Raw genomic sequence first — 19,138 nt, 5'->3', positions numbered from 1 at the left:
GGGAGGTGTCCCTGCCCAGGGCAGGGGGGTTGGAACTCGATGATCTTTGAGGTCCCTTCCAACCCAAACCATTCTATGATTCTATGATTCTATGAGACAACAGACTCAAGTCATTTTCCCTTCTTGGCTTGTTTCAATATCCAACCTTTTATAGTAGAACCATGAGCTGTTTCTCTTTTCTTCTCAATGTGTTTGGTCCATCCTCTAGATCCACTCCAAATCAGTGCTTTTCTGTCTTTCACAAACGGACAGAATTCCTTAAAGCAGTAAAAATTTTAGTTTTTTTTTTTAAGTAAGTTCTGATGTGCCTAGTTATCTTTCACAGATTCTGCAGAGGTAGATGCTGGACCCGTGGGGTGTTGCCTGGACCAGTACAGTGCAGATTTGAAAACCACTGCCAGATCTGGATTTTTTAAATGAATGGATCACTGTCAGACTTGAAGGTTCCCAACCAATTTTGACGTGTCCTTAATACCAAGCTTTTATTTTCCACTTATGAGTGCGAAGATGTTACTATTTAATATGGTACCGTTGCAAAGCAAACACGAACCATTTGGTACGTGGTCTACCAATATCCAGGGAACCTCAGCTTTGAATCTCCATGGTGGATCTTCTGCCTGGCTGCTGCCACGCAGAAACCCTGGTGCTTTTGTGTTGCCTGACCCATGTGCAGTGTGCCTTTGCCTTTTGGTGCCATCAAACTGCTGGCACCAATTCGGCTGTTGCCATCATCTGACTGGCAACCAGGAGGTTAAGAGGACACAATGAGTCCCAGAGCTTATCCCTTTACAGCCCCAAAGAGGCACCATTAAAGGGAATTTGAAGCCAAAGGGTTTGTTTCAGCTGGAAATTTCGAAGCTTTAGTGTTTTAAATAGGCATGCAATTTTCTATCCTTGGCTTTTGCTAGCTGACTTTTAAATCCCAGCTGAGGTCATGGAGATTTTTAATGCCAGGTTTCACGTGTTTTCTTCCAACCTATTGTCAATTAAAGCACACATAAGATACCCCATAATCACTAATACAAAAGCTGTCTTCTCATTCCTTGTTTTTCTTTTGTCATCTGTTCAATCAGCTCATTTTTGAGGCATGGATACAAGGAGAGAGATGTATCGGAAGGTGGTCCCATTGGTGTGCTAGGCACTTGGAGGGGACTGCTCGTTAAACTGCTAAATAAAAATGTAATTTGGGATGATTTTTCTGCTTCTTGTGAAACTTCCCTCTGTTTGTCTGTTGCTGTGTTATCTCAACCAGAATGATTAATCCCTTTGAGCCTATAAAACTGCATATTTTTACCTTTGGAATAGAACCGATTGTGCCAGATGACAACCTCTATGCATAGATAACAGGAGAAAAGTATAGATGTGTTAAATACAGCTTAATATTGATTTGTTTACTCAGTTATGCTATCAGTTCTCTTATTACTTTATCATTTGCATTCCTGATTATGAGAAATATTTTATGAGTAAACAGTCTCTCTCATACCTCCTTCATTTCTAGGACTCCAGGTTTATCAAAGGTAAAAGCAGCTTTCCTTGATGTTAAAATTTTTCCTCTTGTCAAAATTTGAAATTGAGTCACTTAAATGATAATGAATCAAGTACTAATGGGAAATAAATTTCCTAATCAGCTGTAATAATAAGATAGGAAATGCTATGGTAATATAAACCAGGTTCTGTCACACACTACTTCTTACTGCAGTGATGTTTAATTCTTTGCTGAAACACAAGAGCTGTCCTTTTCAGAAAGTTTTACATTAAGCTACGGGGAAATAGCATGTACAGTTCTGATAATTTCACATAATTAAGTTTCAGTTGTTTTCGAACAGTAAATGAGAAAAAGAAAGAAATATATATGAAAACAATGAAGATTGTAAATGGTAAGGGACACTGGAATGTAGCTGAAATAAACCAAGTAATATTGAAGAAATACAATTCTAATATTCTTTAGTTTGCTTCCCATCTTTGCTGCTAGTACACATTTAAAATTAAGTGTAGATCTCAGTATAATTCAAATGATTGTGTATGCATACAAACGACTTAAGTTGTTGGTGGAAGTAATAACATTTATAGTACCAAAATAGTTGAAAAAATTAGATAAGCTTCCAGACACCTAAAATAGAAGCCCCAAGCTTTAAAGCTTACTTACTGGTTGAGAACGATTGCTGAGAGATTCATTAGGTTTGTAATAGTTAGACCATCTCTGACAAAAGTTAGTTGGCAACAGTACAGGTAAGGTGAAGCTAGTCATTAGGGAGCAAGGAGGGGTATTAAGGTGGTGGTATCACAGGTAAAAGGGAGAGAAATAAGTAGTTTATAGTTTGTGGAGAATTTGGAGCTGCTATGGAGCATGCTATGAAGTCAATTCCTTCCACTGGATCTGTGCTGTTCTCAGATTTTTCTGGGCTGCCCAGCATTAGAGCCGTTGTCTAAATAGCAGCTCTTGCCTCAGCTGCTCTTAAGACAGAAATGTGCTCTCTGTAACAGGTTCTTGCAGTTGACACGTCTCTTAGATCTGGGATAATCAATCAATGAGTCAACTGGGCTCAAATCCCACCAAATCCTATCCCACCCATTTTGTTATTTGCTTAGTTTCCAAGGGGTTATTTGTGTAGAAAGCTCCTAGCTTCAAAAGGCCTCTGAGTCACTCCTCCTCTGCCGTACCTCCCTGTGGTGGTGTCCAGGCTGTTCATGTCCCTGTGCTCTGCAGCTTCTCCACCGAGTCCCCAGGTCATCTGCCTCCTGTCCCCCTTCCTTTCTGTAGGCTGGAAAAGTCAGATATGGGTCATGCCAGCAGAATAAATGCACCATATTTCTGTCTGCTCTGCAGAGACAGCCTGAGGCACTGGTAGAGAAGGAGGGTCCTTGTCCACCTGTGCTACATTACAGTTTGTCCATGATAATTTGCAGAGTAAATCTGCCATTTCTTTGATGATTGTTTGACCTCCTGACTTGATTAGGAAAAATACTTCATTCTTTGCATGCTGAATGCAAGTCTAGTGATTACGCAGAACAGACTTTTGTGAAAGCTGTTTTTACCCTCTTTCTTAAGTTTCTTTTCCGACAGCCTTTCCCTGAGCATCTGAGCAACCTTTCCCCATCTGGAAAGGTGATAAAAGGAGAATCCCTTCCAGCCTCTCTGGCAGCCTTGGCTTGGGTGGCCAGTGTAGTGTAAGGAAGAAGCAGATGCCACTCCATCCCTCCACCTCCCAGACTGATGCTTCTACAATCATTTTGCATCCCATCTGCAAACCTTTCCTGTGTGTTTTATTCCTTTGGCTCTAGTATTCTCCTTTTAGGTGGGCTGCAGCCCCTCTTGTACCTCCTTACCCACCACTCATACTTCTGCAGGTGTCACCTAGGTCTTTTCCTTCGTCTCCTTGTCTTTGTCCCAGCCACACGGTTCCCTACAGGCCCTACTGAGGCTGTAATTATCACCTGAGATAATTATTAGTGGCAGCTGCTGAGGGATTCCTCATTTCTTCATGCTCAAGGGCACGTAACAACCTGTTACTCCAGTTGCTGCTGAGATTTTTAGGGCTGAGAGAGTTGGGGTTTTTCAGCCTGTTCAGAAGAGAGGGCTCCAGGGAGAAATTAGAGCCTCTTCCAGTCCCTAAAGGGGCTCCAGGAGAGATGGGGAGGGACTCTGGATCAGGGAGGGGAGCCATAGGACAAGGGGGACGGGTTTCAAGCTGAAAGAGGGGAGATTTAGATTAAATGTTAGGAAGAAATTCTTTGCTGTGAGGGTGGTGAGACACTGGAACAGGTTGCCCAGAGAAGCTGTGGCTGCCCCATCCCTGGAGGGGTTCAAGACCCTGGAGGTGTTCATCTAAGGCTGGATGGGGCTTGGAGCAACCTGGTCTGGTGGGAGGTGTCCCTGCCCAGGGCTGGGGGTGGGAACTGGGTGATCTTTAAGTTCCCTTCCAACCCAAACCATTCTATGATTCTGTGATCTCCTGGAAAGCCTGCCAGATGCAGAGGATGGAGCTTAGCCTACAGCCTGGCTGAAAGGTGAAGCACATCTTGCTCATGGCCATTGCAAAGGTTAGACCTGAGGCATCAAGGGCCTGAGTCATTCTCCTCTGCCTAAATGATGCAGAGGGAGAGCAGGACTGAGAGCAAGCAGGGAGCTGCTTTACAGGATCTATACCAGGACAGGCTTTCCTTGGGTGATCTTGAGTGTCTGATAGGGCTGGTGGCAGGGCCGCTCTGTAACAACAGCTCAATACAAAGCAAAGTTCAATGCAGAGGTAAATCTGGGCCACTGCTCTTTCAAGACTAAAGCTTGAAGCCGTCCAGGCCTTTGGACCTGATGTTCTCGCTGAAGATGAAACCAACAGAGCAGCTACGAGGTTAGAGTCACTCAACCTTTGTTCTTCAAAAGGAGCTTGGCAGTGGTGGTGCTTTTGTGTCAGCAAGACGCCTGTGTTTTATAAAATGAACTACAGGCCTGTCCCTTTTTTTTTTCTATTCCATATCTATTTTACCGTTATTCGATTCGTTTTAGAGCAAGCCTGTGTCATTCACAGTGCCACCAAAAAGGTGATCTCTGAGCTTTTAGCATAATCTTTCTTTACCTCTGAGTCAAAGTCTTCTAAGCTTTCCTTGTTCAGAAGTTTGAATCCAGACCTCAGAGTAAAATTAAATGTGATCACTGTGCTAAGCTAAATGAAAAGCATTTGTCACTGGCACTTGTTATGGCTGTTACGTGGTGAAATTAAACAGATTTGTGGAAAAATTCAAATGTATCTACAATGTCATTTTATTCTAAATAAAATTTTTTTTAAAAAAGTTTCCATCTTAATATGCACTTCATTGTAATTGGTTTCTGAAAAGCTGTCTGTATGAAGTGAAATCATCTCATACCAATATGTCTGCTAATGCCATTAATTTTATTAGACATAGAAGAGATGAAAATTCAGCTGTTAAGTATCATCTAAGCCTTACGGAGGCTGTGGCTTATTGCAAATTATTATTTACAAACCTGGTTGGGATTTTGTTTCCGTGAAAGAAGGGAGATATAATAATATTGATGTGAACTTGGTAAATAGGAAAGAGCCCCTTTCTATGTATAAAGTAGGTTTGTGTCTTGCTGCAGCCAGACTTTCTCCCCCTGCGTCCCAGTTCCGATGGGGTAAAATGAACAGGGGAACAACCTCTTCCCCTGAAATAGTGGGAGGGAGCCAGGCAGGAGGCTTGAGAGATCTCTCTTCCACTTGCACTTCAAGAGATCTCAATTTCAAGTTTCTGGAGACCAATTAACAGTGAAACTGAGATGCAGTTTTCATGCAATTTTTGTAAAATTTGCAAGTGAGAACTTTCTATGGGAAGACGCCCTAAAATGTGATTTTTAGGAACATTTTTGTTGTCTCTGCTTTTCCGAGTTAGAGAGGAGCTCTTGCTAGCGGTATGTTTAAAATATTCAGCAAGCAGATATGATCTTATTCCGTTCCCCCTTTGATGCAATCCAGGGAGCTGTGATAAGCACAGCCCGGTACTGTACACAAAATAACAAAATTCTGCCATTCTGTGCGGTTCCTGCAGCCCTGAGGATGGGCAGATCGGGTTGATGTGTGCCTGGAAAATCCCACAAGAACATGGAAATTCCTTGTCACTCCCCTCCCTCCTCACAAAGGTCTGGATCTGGAAAAGAATGATGGAATAAACTAAGTTATAGCTAAATCATCTATTCATTTTGGTAAAGATATGCCCTAATTCTCTTAATTTATTTGATAGAGAAAACTAATTGCATATAATTGAGTCATGACAAAATACTGCATTTATAATGGATAAGTCCTATTTATTTCTGTCTAGAGATTCAAAACATTGTTTTACACAATCATGATCTTTTGTTTTGGCAGAAACTCTTAAACACATAGGCAGATGAGAAAGTTTTGTTTTCATTGTTAAAGACTGTCATTGTCAAATAAGTTTTTTGGGGGATTTTTAAATTGTTATGTTAAAAAAAGAAAAGGCTTTTCATGAAGCGTTCAAGAAATAAATTGGCATTGAACTATTGAAATTGCCCAGATAGCATAAAAATGGAATTTAATTGCAAAGGATGAGGCTTTCAGGAGAGATTAGGAACATCAAGCCCGACACTACAAGTGAAATTTCTGAGATTTTTGGAATGATGCTATGGATTTCTCTTACAGAAATTCAGAAAATGCTGTGTACTTAGCACCCTGGGTCTTTTCTCGGGTCTTTCCTTCGTAAAGAAAAAGTTTCTCACAGAGAAAGAGAGATAGCACTTCTCCTTTATTAATGATGGTGTAGGGAGGGAGTTCAGGTTGCTGCTTGGTCTGTCTGTCATCTGAATTGCTGCTGAACAGATAGATAATAATGAACACTGGGTACAATTTTTTTTTTTTTCTGGATTAGTTCTTCCACTTGGCCAGCTGTCTCAAATTCCCCATTAATTTCATAACCAAGGTCAGGATTGGTGGGCTGGGCTGATTTCTCTGTGTAAATGTGATTATGTGAGACCTGTTTGTGGTGTTGGAATTGTACCGTAATGTCCAAACACAGAGTCTTGTCTGATTGTTTCTCATACCGTGATAGATCTAATTTTTTATTATGTTTTGTTTTTTTTTTTGCACGGGTGCACTGCTAAGAGTTTTAAAAAAATCTCCTTAAATATTTTAAGACAGCTGATGAAAATTCTTGCCTATATATTGGAAGTAGTCATTTGCTTTGCCTCTGCTTTTCTGTCTCTCCCATTACTCACCCAGTCCAACTTTATCTTCTTCTGCTTGTTAAACCATCCCCAGCTTTGACAGGGAGCCTTTTCCTCTGCAAGAGAATGTCAGCCTTTCTTTATCTCTTTATCTATCTTTATCTCTTCTTTATCATCTTATTCTTTATCTTGACCAAGTAAGGCCACCAAAGAGAACGTAATTTTTTCATACATGGCTTATAGTGTCTTCATTTTACTCTAGAATATTATCTAGTATTCATTCTAACATTCATTAATTAAGCTCAGAAACTATTTTTTAGTCTGATTATAAGATCCCTTGTAAAATAAAATGCAGTTATCCTGAACTATATTGTTTCATTTGTTACTCTTAATCACAGAATGGTTTGGGTTGGAAGGGACCTTAAAGTTCATTGAGTTCCAACCCCCCTGCCCTGGGCAGGGACACCTCCCACCAGCCCAGGTTGCTCAAAGCCCCATCCAGCCTGGTCTTAATGTTATTCATAAAAACCTATAACCAGGGCTTTCTCTTTTTAAACACAGGCTGGTTAATGTTTCTGATGTAGTAGGCAGCCAGGTAGGAAAGTAAGTATAAAATGAAACAATTTCCTCATAAAATGATGAAGCTTTGAATTGATGACCTTGAAATTTATGAAGATTTCTTAGCTAGTAAACTCAACTGAGCTACTGGATTTGTAGTCCATGAAGAACCAAGAAGGGGAGAAAAAGACCTAGATAGGGCATAGAAGAGGATCAGCTTTATCAGGAACGAAAAAAATGATTCCTAGTTGAGACTCAGGTGATCTGAACAGGATTAATAAAAGCTGCTTTAAATGATGGAATAAATATGTGTTAATATATGCTAAAATCTATAAGGAAAGATCTCTTAAAGGGGATGTATAGAATCATTTATATAGTCATTGTGTGTCACAGAAATTTTTAAAAGACCTACTAGCTAAAGTGCTAAAATGATCTAAACTACATGCAAGGTAATAACGTATTATTGACTTTGCTGCAGAGCAATCCAGAGATAAATAATCTATTAAGACTTGTGAATATTTCAATCTTTAATGCTACTATATCCCCACTAAGAGCACTAGCTTTCTGCTGCTGTCTTTATGACTGATGGAGGATCTGTTGCCTATATTTACAGTGATAAAAGACTTCTGGAAATTTTGTTTTAAGAATCTCAAAACTTCTCTGTCATAACTGGATTAAGATCTAATAGCTTCTTTAAAGTCATGAATATTTTATCAACAAATAGTTACAGACTAACAAAGTGCTGTTTATATTTATAGACTCAACCTTTGCTTGCCTCAATAATTCTGCTTTTTTTTTACTTTTTTTTTGCTTTTTTTCTTTCCTCTGGAAATTTTGTTTTAAGAATCTCATAACTGGATTAAGATCTAATAGCTTCTTTAAAGTCATGAATATTTTATCAACAAATAGTTACAGACTAACAAAGTGCTGTTTATATTTATAGACTCAACCTTTGCTTGCCTCAATAATTCTGCTTTTTTTTTACTTTTTTTTTGCTTTTTTTCTTTCCTAGGGCACGATACAGAACTATGATAGCAACCGGAGGAGTCATAACAGGACTGGCTGCCTTAAAAAGGCAAGACTCTGCCAGATCTCAGCAACATCTCAATCTTGCCGCCGCACCAGCTTCTGAGGAGAAGAAACCGGTTCGACGCCGGCCCAGGGCAGACGTGGTGATTGTCCGGGGCAAAATCCGTCTCTACTCCCCGTCGGGATTCTTCCTCGTTTTGGGGGTGCTGATCGCATTCCTGGGAATTGCAATGGCCATCCTTGGATACTGGCCCCAAAAGGAACAGCTTTTAGGATCTGAAGAGAACCTGTCTGTAAACGAAACCCAGGTCCTGAGGAGCCAAGGGAGCCTTTTGCTTCGTTTCTTCGAGCAGCACGTGCACTCAGACAAGATGAAGATGCTGGGCCCTTTCACTATGGGCATCGGGATCTTCATCTTCATCTGCGCCAACGCCATTCTGCACGAGAACCGTGACAAGGAAACCAAAATCATACACATGAGGGACATCTACTCCACCGTCATAGACATCCACACGCTGAGGATCAGGGAGCAGAAGCAGCTGAGCGGTGCCTTCACTGGCCTGTTGGGGGAAGGAGAGCTGAGGCCTAGCGGGAGCTCCTGCGCCTCACGGCTGGCTGCCAACACGGTCGCGCCTTTCTCCGGCTTCAAGGGTAATTTTCGGATGGATAGCTCTGCCGAAGAAGACGAGGTGACCCTACATGAAGACAGGACCACCGGTGGCCTCCTGCCACCTCTGCTGACTGAGCAATCTGGGTCGGTCTTTGGACTCTACCCTCACTCCAGCAAGGCTGCAGATGACAAGAACGCCGGCTCTATAAAGTGCGAAACAAAATCCATTGTGTCATCTTCCATTAGTGCTTTCACGCTGCCCGTAATTAAACTGAATAACTGTGTCATTGATGAGCCCAGCATAGACAACATAACCGAGGACTCGGAGATCACCAGGAGTCGGTCTAGAAACCTGTCTATGGATTCTCTGGCCATTCCACTGACTGATACCAACGAGTCCTACAGACCGGTCGCCGCCGTGCTGCCGCGACACAATTCCTTTGTGGACGCTCCGTCGGATCAGTTCAAATCTTCTATGACTCTGGGACCAAGCACAGGAAAGCTTTTGTCCCCTGGCGCTGCCAGGAAACAGTTTGGGTCCAACACGTCTTTGCATCTTCTGTCTTCGCACTCGAAGTCCTTGGACTTGGACAGGGGTCCATCTACTCTGACTGTCCAAGCGGAGCAACGGAAGCACCCCAGCTGGCCCAGGCTGGACAGGAGCAACAGTAAAGGGTACATGAAACTAGAAAACAAAGAGGACCCCATGGACAGGTTACTTGTGCCACAAGCAGCAGTCAAGAAAGACTTTACCAATAAGGAAAAGCTTCTTATGATATCGAGATCTCATAATAACTTGAGTTTTGAACATGACGAGTTTTTGAGTAACAACCTAAAGCGGGGAACTTCTGAAACAAGATTTTAATATTTAAATTGCAATTTAGGAGATGTCATACAGTATTTTTTAAAAAAAAAAACCCAACATTTTGACAAGTGTTTCCTTTTCAGTGAGGTTAGTACGAGCCTGTTTTTAACCAAATGCTTAATAGCCCGTTAAAATTGGCGTGTGTGAACAGAGATCTTCATCTTTGTAATGCCAAGAGGTTTTTTGTCTTAGCAACATACAGCTGCAATACTGTACATTATCATTGCCCAGAGAGTTTCAGGTACGACTGATTCCAATTTTTCCCAAGTCGTAATTTCTTTTGTTCTATATAAGCATGTCACTTTTTTATCACTTTGACTCCAGAAGCCTGCATTAGAAAAAAGAAAAAGCTCAGTTTACCTGTAAATTATCTTTATTTAATGACTGCAAGAGTCTAAAACTGGTTCTTGTGGTCTGGAAGGGGAAGTGAGCAGGAGCACATACTGGAATTGTCAAATCCAGGCCTTTTTCCTCAGTGTTGTCTTTTCCATAGGGTCCATCTCGGTAACCACGATCTTGCCATCGTCATTGTGAGAAACTTGTTTACATATTGGGGTGGGTGGATAGAAAAGAATGGGTATAATTAAAACCTTTTTTTTTTTTTTTGTGAATTCATTGTAATCGGTCGAGTTGAATACCAGTGTTGTGAATTATTAACTATGCTTTGTACAATGATCTTTCTACATCCAGTGTAGTTTAATCCTGTGATTCCGGGAAAACATATATAAAGTAAGAAATCTGGAAATTTTTCTGGGATTAGTTCTCTAAACCGCTTTGATTGGCAGCAGTTTTAAAATCAAAATGTGCAGATTCAATTAAAATCCTAGGAATTGATGAACGCCAGCAGGATTTTAGAAACATGATGTATAATAAGATGATATTGTGACATGCATCTAAAGAGAATAATGGAAAATGAATATATTGCCTCTCATTTCAATAGCAAGAAGCGAAATTACTAGATCTCTGTGTTCAAAACACTGATACAAAGCATACAATCCAATATGTATACTAAGATAGTAGGAAAGCCCCTTGCCTAAATTCTGATTTATGTATTCCACGTAATTATTGGTGTGATGGTTCACTGGAGGCTTAGCTCTGCCAATTTGCATTACAAGGTTTTGCAAAAGAAAGTGACATTTAAAACAATGTTTTTCTCAGCCGAGCAAGCCTCACAGTTGACAGTTGGAGGCTATTGCTAAAGAAAATGAGAATTTGAATGTGCACACCAGAAAGTTTCCATGAATTTCATTAAGGTATTTAGGCTGTGATCCTGCCACCACAGCCGTGCTGGGGAGTGTCACTTCAGGTCTCGAGGCTCACCTAACAGGATGTTGGTCTTAATTGGTCATTTTTGATATATTCACTTAACCTAAATACTCAGGAATTAATTTGAATGGCTTTTCCCCCAAAAAGAATCAAACCTGTTAAAATGTCATTGCTCTTCAATTACTTTGATTAGGAAAGATCAAAGATAAAAATGCCCTCTCTTTTTTTTTTTTTTTTTTTTTTAAAGTATTCAGCTCCGTATTTCAACTGCGCGATGTTTATGTATCAGGAGCGTCCCTCGCTCAGTGAATCGAGGCGTAGTGTTAACTGTTAGAACCTCAAGCCTATATATTGTAACAGAGTTGGCTAAATATTTTGCTATGAAGCTTTTAATAACCTTCTGGTTTGTGTTCTTAAGACATTTGCTATTTTTTGAAATAAAATGTCTATCTACATAGAGCCGTTGTAAGACCTGTTTGTCCTCCTTGATCTCAAATCAAATATATCCATATCCAATCTTCCATATCAAAGTATAATTAGAGATCGTAACATTGTATACAATGTTGTGCTTAATATATTAACCTGCCACTAGGTATTTGGCTACAACTAATTGGTTTCAATGACATCCCTACACATGTAAAGGCTGAGTGGTTTTTTTGCTGTGTAATATTAAACATATTCAAAGGGGTTTTGATACAAGGAAGTTTTGTATAAAAAGAACATCCTGTTCTTTTTAGTTCTGCAGTAACGATTCTTACAAAAATGGAAAACACTATTAAAGACATGAATGATGTAAGCTTTTATTTCCTTAATAGATACATTAAATCATAGCTTTTTGGGTACCGTCCTATGTGGGACTTACAGTCCTTTTATAAATATAGCAGGGCATGAGCTTTTGATTTTAACATAGATACCTGGTACTGAAAAATGGACTCACTTTGGAAAAAATTGTCCACTTGGGAGATCAAGGTAAAGCTACTGACTTAAAGCAAGAAATCAAAATAGCACCATACAAAGAAACTCCATGGTCGACAAACCAACTAGACAAATATTCCCCAATTACCCCCAAATGGAATATTTCATTCAGATATTGACAGGACGCTTGGGGTTGTCTCTTTTCCTTAATAGATACATTAAATCATAGCTTAAAAGGCTGTTTTTTGGGTACCGTCCTATGTGGGACTTACAGTCCTTTTATAAATATAGCAGGGCATGAGCTTTTGATTTTAACATAGATACCTGGTACTGAAAAATGGACTCACTTTGGAAAAAATTGTCCACTTGGGAGATCAAGGTAAAGCTACTGACTTAAAGCAAGAAATCAAAATAGCACCATACAAAGAAACTCCATGGTCGACAAACCAACTACACAAATATTCCCCAATTACCCCCAAATGGAATATTTCATTCAGATATTGACAGGACGCTTGGGGTTGTCTCTGGAGGTCATCTTGTCCAACCCCCTTGCTCAATCTGGGCCATCAAGAGCTGGTTGCCCAGGACTGTGCCCAGGATGGTTTCAAGACTAACCCCAAGGAGGGAGACCCCACAACCTCCCTGGGTCACTTGTGCCAGTGCTTGGTCACCCTCACAGTGAGACACTGTCATCTGATGTTCAGAGGGACCCTCCTGTGTCTCAGTTTGTTCCTGTTGGTCCTGTCGCTTGGCACCAGGCTCTTTTCAGAGCCTGGCTCTTTCTTTTTTGCACCCTCCCTTAGGTATTTATATACATTGATGAGATCCCCCTGAGCCTTCTCCTTTCCAGGTTAAACTGTCCCAGCTCTCTCAGCCTTTCCCACCAGGAGATGTGCTCCCATCCCTTCATCATCTTTGTGGACTGGCTCCAGGATGTCCATGCCTCTCTTGTTTTATTAAAAAAATACATTTTCTGCCTCTCAGGTAAGCATCTTAATCACTCCAGCTGCTCCATTGCACGTGGATTAACGGATGGGAAGGTGTTGGCAGGGCTTTTCTCAGCAGCAAGAGGACGTTGGCATGGTGTTACCCATCCTGGTGGCTGCTCTAACGCTTGGGCTGTGGATGGAAAGGCGAGCGGGCACCACTGGGCTGGTTTTGAAGGAAAGGGAAACTTAATATTAGAACCGAGCAGAGCTTTTGAGGCTGCCGGTTTGGGAAGTAGGCATCTAGAGTTGTCCACCTCCTATATGAGACAGCCAAATGATTTTTGTGCAGCCTTTGTCAGACCCCAAGCTGATTTTACTTCTCCTTAAGATACACCATTACTAGTCCTTTGCTTTCTGCTGAATGATATTTGGAAACTCCTGTTGGTCCTGTCACTGGGCACCAGGCTCTTTTCAGAGCCTGGCTCCTTCTTTTTTGCACCCTCCCTTAGGTATTTATATACATTGATGAGATCCCCCTGAGCCTTCTCCTTTCCAGGTTAAACTGTCCCAGCTCTCTCAGCCTTTCCCACCAGGAGATGTGCTCCCATCCCTTCATCATCTTTGTGGACTGGCTCCAGGATGTCCATGCCTCTCTTGTTTTATTAAAAAAATACATTTTCTGCCTCTCAGGTAAGCATCTTAATCACTCCAGCTGCTCCATTGCACGTGGATTAACGGATGGGAAGGTGTTGGCAGGGCTTTTCTCAGCAGCAAGAGGACGTTGGCATGGTGTTACCCATCCTGGTGGCTGCTCTAACGCTTGGGCTGTGGATGGAAAGGCGAGCGGGCACCACTGGGCTGGTTTTGAAGGAAAGGGAAACTTAATATTAGAACCGAGCAGAGCTTTTGAGGCTGCCGGTTTGGGAAGTAGGCATCTAGAGTTGTCCACCTCCTATATGAGACAGCCAAATGATTTTTGTGCAGCCTTTCTCAGACCCCAAGCTGATTTTACTTCTCCTTAAGATACACCATTACTACCCCTTTGCTTTCTGCTGAACGACATTTGGAAATGTCCTGGTTTGGGGTGGACCAAGGCCAACTTTCTGTTCAGTGAGAGAGGCTCTTGCTTATCCTTGTTGCTGTGGCAACCAGGGTCAGCTGACTTGGTTGGACCCAAACTGGCCAATAGGGTGTTCCCTCCCATCTGCCATGCTTGGTATAAAGGCTGATGGACCCAAGGGGTCAGGTTGGCTCCTCTTCACTGGTCTCTTCTTGGATGGCTCTCTTTCTTTGATGACTGATGCCTGAGGAAGACCCTGTTCACCTTTGATCCCCATTAGTGTGGTCCAGAATCCAGTTCCCATTGCTGAGACCAGTCTGGAACTTTCCCAGTGCCTGCCAGTGACATCTGCCTAGGAACTTGGTATGATTTTATATATATATATATATATAGTATCTATTCCATTATTTCCTTTTTTTATTTTATTATGAATATTTCATTAGTTTAGTTTTTTTCTAAACTCATAAATCTCTTTATCTCTCTTCTCCCTCTCCTTGGAGTGAGAGATGGGGGAGAGCATCTATCATTTTATCATTGGTCAACCCAACCCAAATCACAAAAGGAAAATAGTTTTAACCTACAACAGCAGTTTTCTCTCTGAAAAGCTTTTCAGGCAGCTTGTAGAGTTCCTGGATTACTCTATCTTAGATTTTAATTTCTTTCTTTCTATGAGTCCTTTTCTGACCCTTTCCAAGAACTTCTACCTTCATCTTCCCAGTGCTACCTTTTTTGTTAATTTTCCTACTAAATGTGGAGTTATGATGAACAAATAGGAATCTTTTAGCAAGGCTGTATGCGTGTGTATATGAGGATGCAAATGGAATAAATGGTCCATTACAATGGAGGAGTGTTTCAACTAGTACGATGTAGCTACTCAAAGGCCAGTTCATGCCCTTTTTTTAAAGCTCAGAAGCAAATTAATTGCAGTTATCACAGTTATCACCTGTTTAACTTTCAGCTCACGTTTATTAACTCTTTCATCAGTGTTCTATGTATGACAGTGTTGAGTTGTTTTGTATTTTAGCACTTGGTATTTCACATTAACCTCACTGGAAAATTTTATGCATTCAATAAACCCCAGTTCTTAATAGTATTACTTGTCTGAATGGTGGCTGGCAGAATTATAATGCTGAATTGCATAAAGAATAGAAATCTGATAGTTACAATACTTTTGTTTTAGAATAGCTTGTTGAAATTGAAATATAAGAACCCACTGTATTAAACAAAAAGCACTATGTCTAATCCGTTGTCTTGGTTCTAATTCAGGTAGATAATGTTTTAGAGGAGATTTATTTACAATCACTGTGAATTGTGCATAGGAAGAATCATAAAACCATTGTTTTCATGTATCAGTTTTTATCCCAGCTAGTGTAATTATTCAGGATAGCATTCACAGAAACATCTAATCTCTTTCTGAATCCCACTAAGCTCTTCAGTTTGCTAATATTGTTTTTGCAAACTACTGCAGATTAATTATGAGTTGCCAATAAATATATTTTTGTTATCAGTTTGGAATTCTTATCAGCACTTTAATTTCATTGCAGCAGCCAGCTGTTCTCCTATTAAAAAAATATTCCAGGAATAACCTGATATCTATTGTAAATATAATGATATTTCTGGGGGCTTGTTTTTCATATTTGTAAGGAAATTCATCACACTGGTTGCTCAGAGTTATTCTGTGACTCACTGTACAACCAGTTTAGCTCTTGGATCTTTTTGTTCTCAGAATAAGTTCCTACTTTGCAGGAAATACTGTGTGTGTTTTGGCCTCTATGTACATGTTTTTTCACTTTTCATATTAAATCCCATTTCATTCCAGACCATTAAGACAATTTGGTTTCCTTCTGATCTCTTTTATAATTATAATACTGATCTACTCAGGCTGTATGGGCAGTCAGTGCAGCCCAACAGGAGCAGGTCTTGGTGCCAAGGACCTCTTGTCCACATTGGTTGCATTTCAGAGGGTTAACTTGGGTATTTCTCACCTGAGCTGGTTGGACTGACCATCCATTGGTGACTGGAACGTGCTCTATGCTCCTGGATGACATCTCCCCATGTATTTTCCTCTGAGAGGAGTCCAGTCTGTGCTATGAGATGGGCTCGGGTCACTTCATGTCAAAGAGCAAGCTTGGAGATTTGTTTCAAAGGAACACTACTGACATGGAAAAAACTGCTACTTCAGCCACGCTACTAGTGACTTCTCAGAATTACATCAGCCCAAAAGTACCTTATTCTTAAATTTAAGATAAATTTAAGAATTTTAAGATTAGTTCCATGTCAGAACCTTGGAAAACTCCACTAATTACATCCCTGAAGCCTTATACCTCCCTTACCAACCCGATTTGTCAACTCCTCATTTGATGGTTAAGTTGGTGCTTCCTCACCCAGTTCTCTTCTCCAGCTTGGCTAATACTTTCAGGTGTGCTACTGTATCAAATGCATTGCTGAAGTCAGAGCAGATGAGATCTACTGCCTATTTTGTCTAGAAAGCTATTATTCCAAAAGGAGATAATGGTTTAATGATCTGTCTTTGGCCCATCTACTCAGCATCTTACCCTGTTTCCCATTTTTGTTCTTGCCTTTAGTCCCTTGAATTACTTTTTTTTTTTTTCTGAAGCCTTCCATACTACCTAGATCATACTGGCAGGCTTGAGAGTGGACAGATAACTCCTCCTTTCCTCCTTTCTGGTATTTCATAAATACAGTTAAAAAGATTATTATTTTTTAATACATGCTGCCTTCCCTCTCTGTCAGCTCAGTAGATTTACTGAAATTCCTTGCTACGATGTGTTTCATGTGCCAATTTTTACAGGCTACTGTAGCAGAGATTATCTGCCTCCTCACCGTGAGAGCATTCAGGGCTTGAATTTAGTTTTCTCACAGGTGAGGATTTACACAGCTTCCATTTTCACACTTTCTTTCTTCCATTTTTCACACTTTTCTTTTTCTCATTTCCACACTCCTGTTTCCAGATCTTTTTTCCTACTGCTCACCTTACCTTTCCCCAGCTTCTAATATAGTTAACGTAGCGAAAAATGAGGCAAAGTATTCACTTAGTGTATAGGCTTAATCTGAACGAACCTGTCGGTTTTTGGGGAGTTGTTTAATTTTAAAATGGGTCAGAAGGCAGCTGGATCTGTCACTTCTTGCTTGGCAGCGTGTTCCCATCCTCACTCTCTGCTCCTTTGTGTATTTTTCCCCGTTATGCTTCCTTGCTTGTAGGTTTTTTTGATTTCATTTGGTGAGACTGTTGTTAATGCAGATGGGTCTTGAATTATCTCCAGAAGCTTCCTACTGTCGAGGTACACATTTGTGTGCTGTTCATTGAAGAGAAACAACCCAACATCTGCCTGGCCTGAGCTTTCTGGCCTGCCTGATATCAGTAACTCACTACTTTTCTTCTGAAATTATCAAAATTTGGTCAGGTGAAATCAGTGCTTTACTTGGAATCCTACTGTAGTTTATCCATTTTTTTTTAAAGTTAATTGGATCGACTCAGGAGCAGTTGAGTTTCTAGGAGTATCTCTTCTATGGCACTGGCAGTGCTTGACAGAAGCCAGTGGGTGTTTGCTGCAGCAGTTGTTTGAGGCAAACATCTGTGCATCTTCTCTCTAGGGACATCTCTGCTCCATTGTCCCAGCCACCATTTATTCACAGCCTTTTTTTTTTGTTTTCCTAGGAAATTAGGTTTTCTACAAGGCAAAGGTAAAAATTCAAGGTAAAGACAATATTTAACTTGGTTAGCAATGACCAATGTACTCCTGCTTTTTAATATGGTTGTCACAGGGAAGGATATTCCTGTGCCTTCTACTTACTTATCTTCACTGTCTGGAGGTCTTAAATATTTGTGCAACATAATTCTGAAACAGTGAACCAAAACTGAATATCCAAGATGAAAGCATAACATTATGTGGACTTACTGAAAATATTATATTCCATTAAATCTATTCCATTATTAACCTCTCTTGTTTCCTTACTACAATCGCATAATTTCATTTTTTAGCCTGTTGAATATATATTTTCACTGAGCTGCCTTCGCTGAGATGTGGCTTCCTTTTCTGTGAAATTGCAGTTAGTTTAGAAATTATCACCATAACTCTTTCCAGGGTGCATTTCTTAGCATTTTTCAGAAATAATTATCAATTTAGGCGTATTCTATTCCAGCTGGAAGGGATGCTGCTCCAATTTGTTGTGATTACTCTCTTACTGCAGACATTGGTTTTGCAAGAGTTTCAGTTGATTCAAATATGTGAATTTAGAATGAAGATCAGCTACTGTCACTCAGAAGGTATAATGTAGTTAAACTCCTCTTTCATCTGTAGAGAATCATTATAATTTTGACAGAAAGCACTCTGACATATCATGTGAGCATATTGTATTATCTCCAGCAAACAAGTGTTCTTTATTATCTCTTTATGGGGACTAGGAAGAGGATTAGACTTATAACTTAATTAAATGGCTGTGCCCTTTGATTCCTGTGTAGAGGAGTCAGGTGAACACAATAGATTAGGAGGGGTTAGGAATTAATAAAACAGACATTAGATTCTCATTAAATAATACTTTCTAGATCTCTATGCCTTATAACTATACTGAAATGGAGGACTCTTGGTTTTTGTCACAGGAAACAGGCCTGGTTGTTCTTCTGAGGAAGAAAATACACTTGTTTCTTGTCCACTCACTTTCTGAATGAATGTTTTTATTCTTATAATATTGCCTGTCTCACTGTCATATAGATGGGCAGTTTTGTGAAGTTTTCTCGTGTTTCCTTAATACTTTATTGTATTCTGTGTGTCTTCCTCTTGCAGATAGGACAGGTTAGGACATTTCTGGAAGTCTTTAAGAACCCTCTGATGTTTACAGTTGCAGCTGTACCCCTTTACAGTGATGCTTTATTCTCTGGTCTTATAACAAAGTCTCTGACAAAATCCTGTCTGCCAACACCAGGAACATCTTCCCACTCCCTCCCTTCTCACTCTTTCCTGGATGATCCTACCCTCTGAGCATCTGTGCTCAACCAGGTCAGAAAATGAAAACAAACTCAGCAAAGTGACCACCAGCAGCAAACAAATAGTTTTCAGGTGGCTCCAGGAGCTAAGCTGCTTCAGGACTTACCTGCATAAGTGCTGAGGAAGAGCCAATTCAGCTCTTCAGCTGATTGTGAAGCTCTCCCTCTCTTCATGGTATCGTAGTGACTCAGATGAATTGTGATTTTTGGATGGCACTAGAGTCTAAT

At 40.5% G+C, this 19,138-nt stretch overlaps 1 protein-coding gene across 1 annotated transcript in view; it reads left to right on the top strand.

Moving 5' to 3' along the window:
* The window catches only part of TMEM200A (transmembrane protein 200A), an 89,770-nt gene extending 78,310 nt beyond the window's left edge, over positions 1–11,460 (top strand). The window contains exon 2 of the mRNA XM_014942608.1: positions 8,244–11,460. Within this exon, the coding sequence (XP_014798094.1) occupies positions 8,260–9,735 (1,476 nt within the window). The 5' untranslated portion in view covers positions 8,244–8,259 and the 3' untranslated portion in view covers positions 9,736–11,460. The remainder of the gene's footprint in view (positions 1–8,243) is intronic.
* The last annotated feature ends 7,678 nt before the right edge of the window (positions 11,461–19,138 follow it).

The sequence above is a fragment of the Calidris pugnax genome, unplaced genomic scaffold, assembly GCF_001431845.1.
Source record: "Calidris pugnax isolate Ruff unplaced genomic scaffold, ASM143184v1 scaffold86, whole genome shotgun sequence".
NCBI classification, from domain to species: domain Eukaryota; kingdom Metazoa; phylum Chordata; class Aves; order Charadriiformes; family Scolopacidae; genus Calidris; species Calidris pugnax.
Note: the sequence above shows the minus strand (reverse complement) of the source record. Positions and strands in the feature narration are given on the sequence as shown.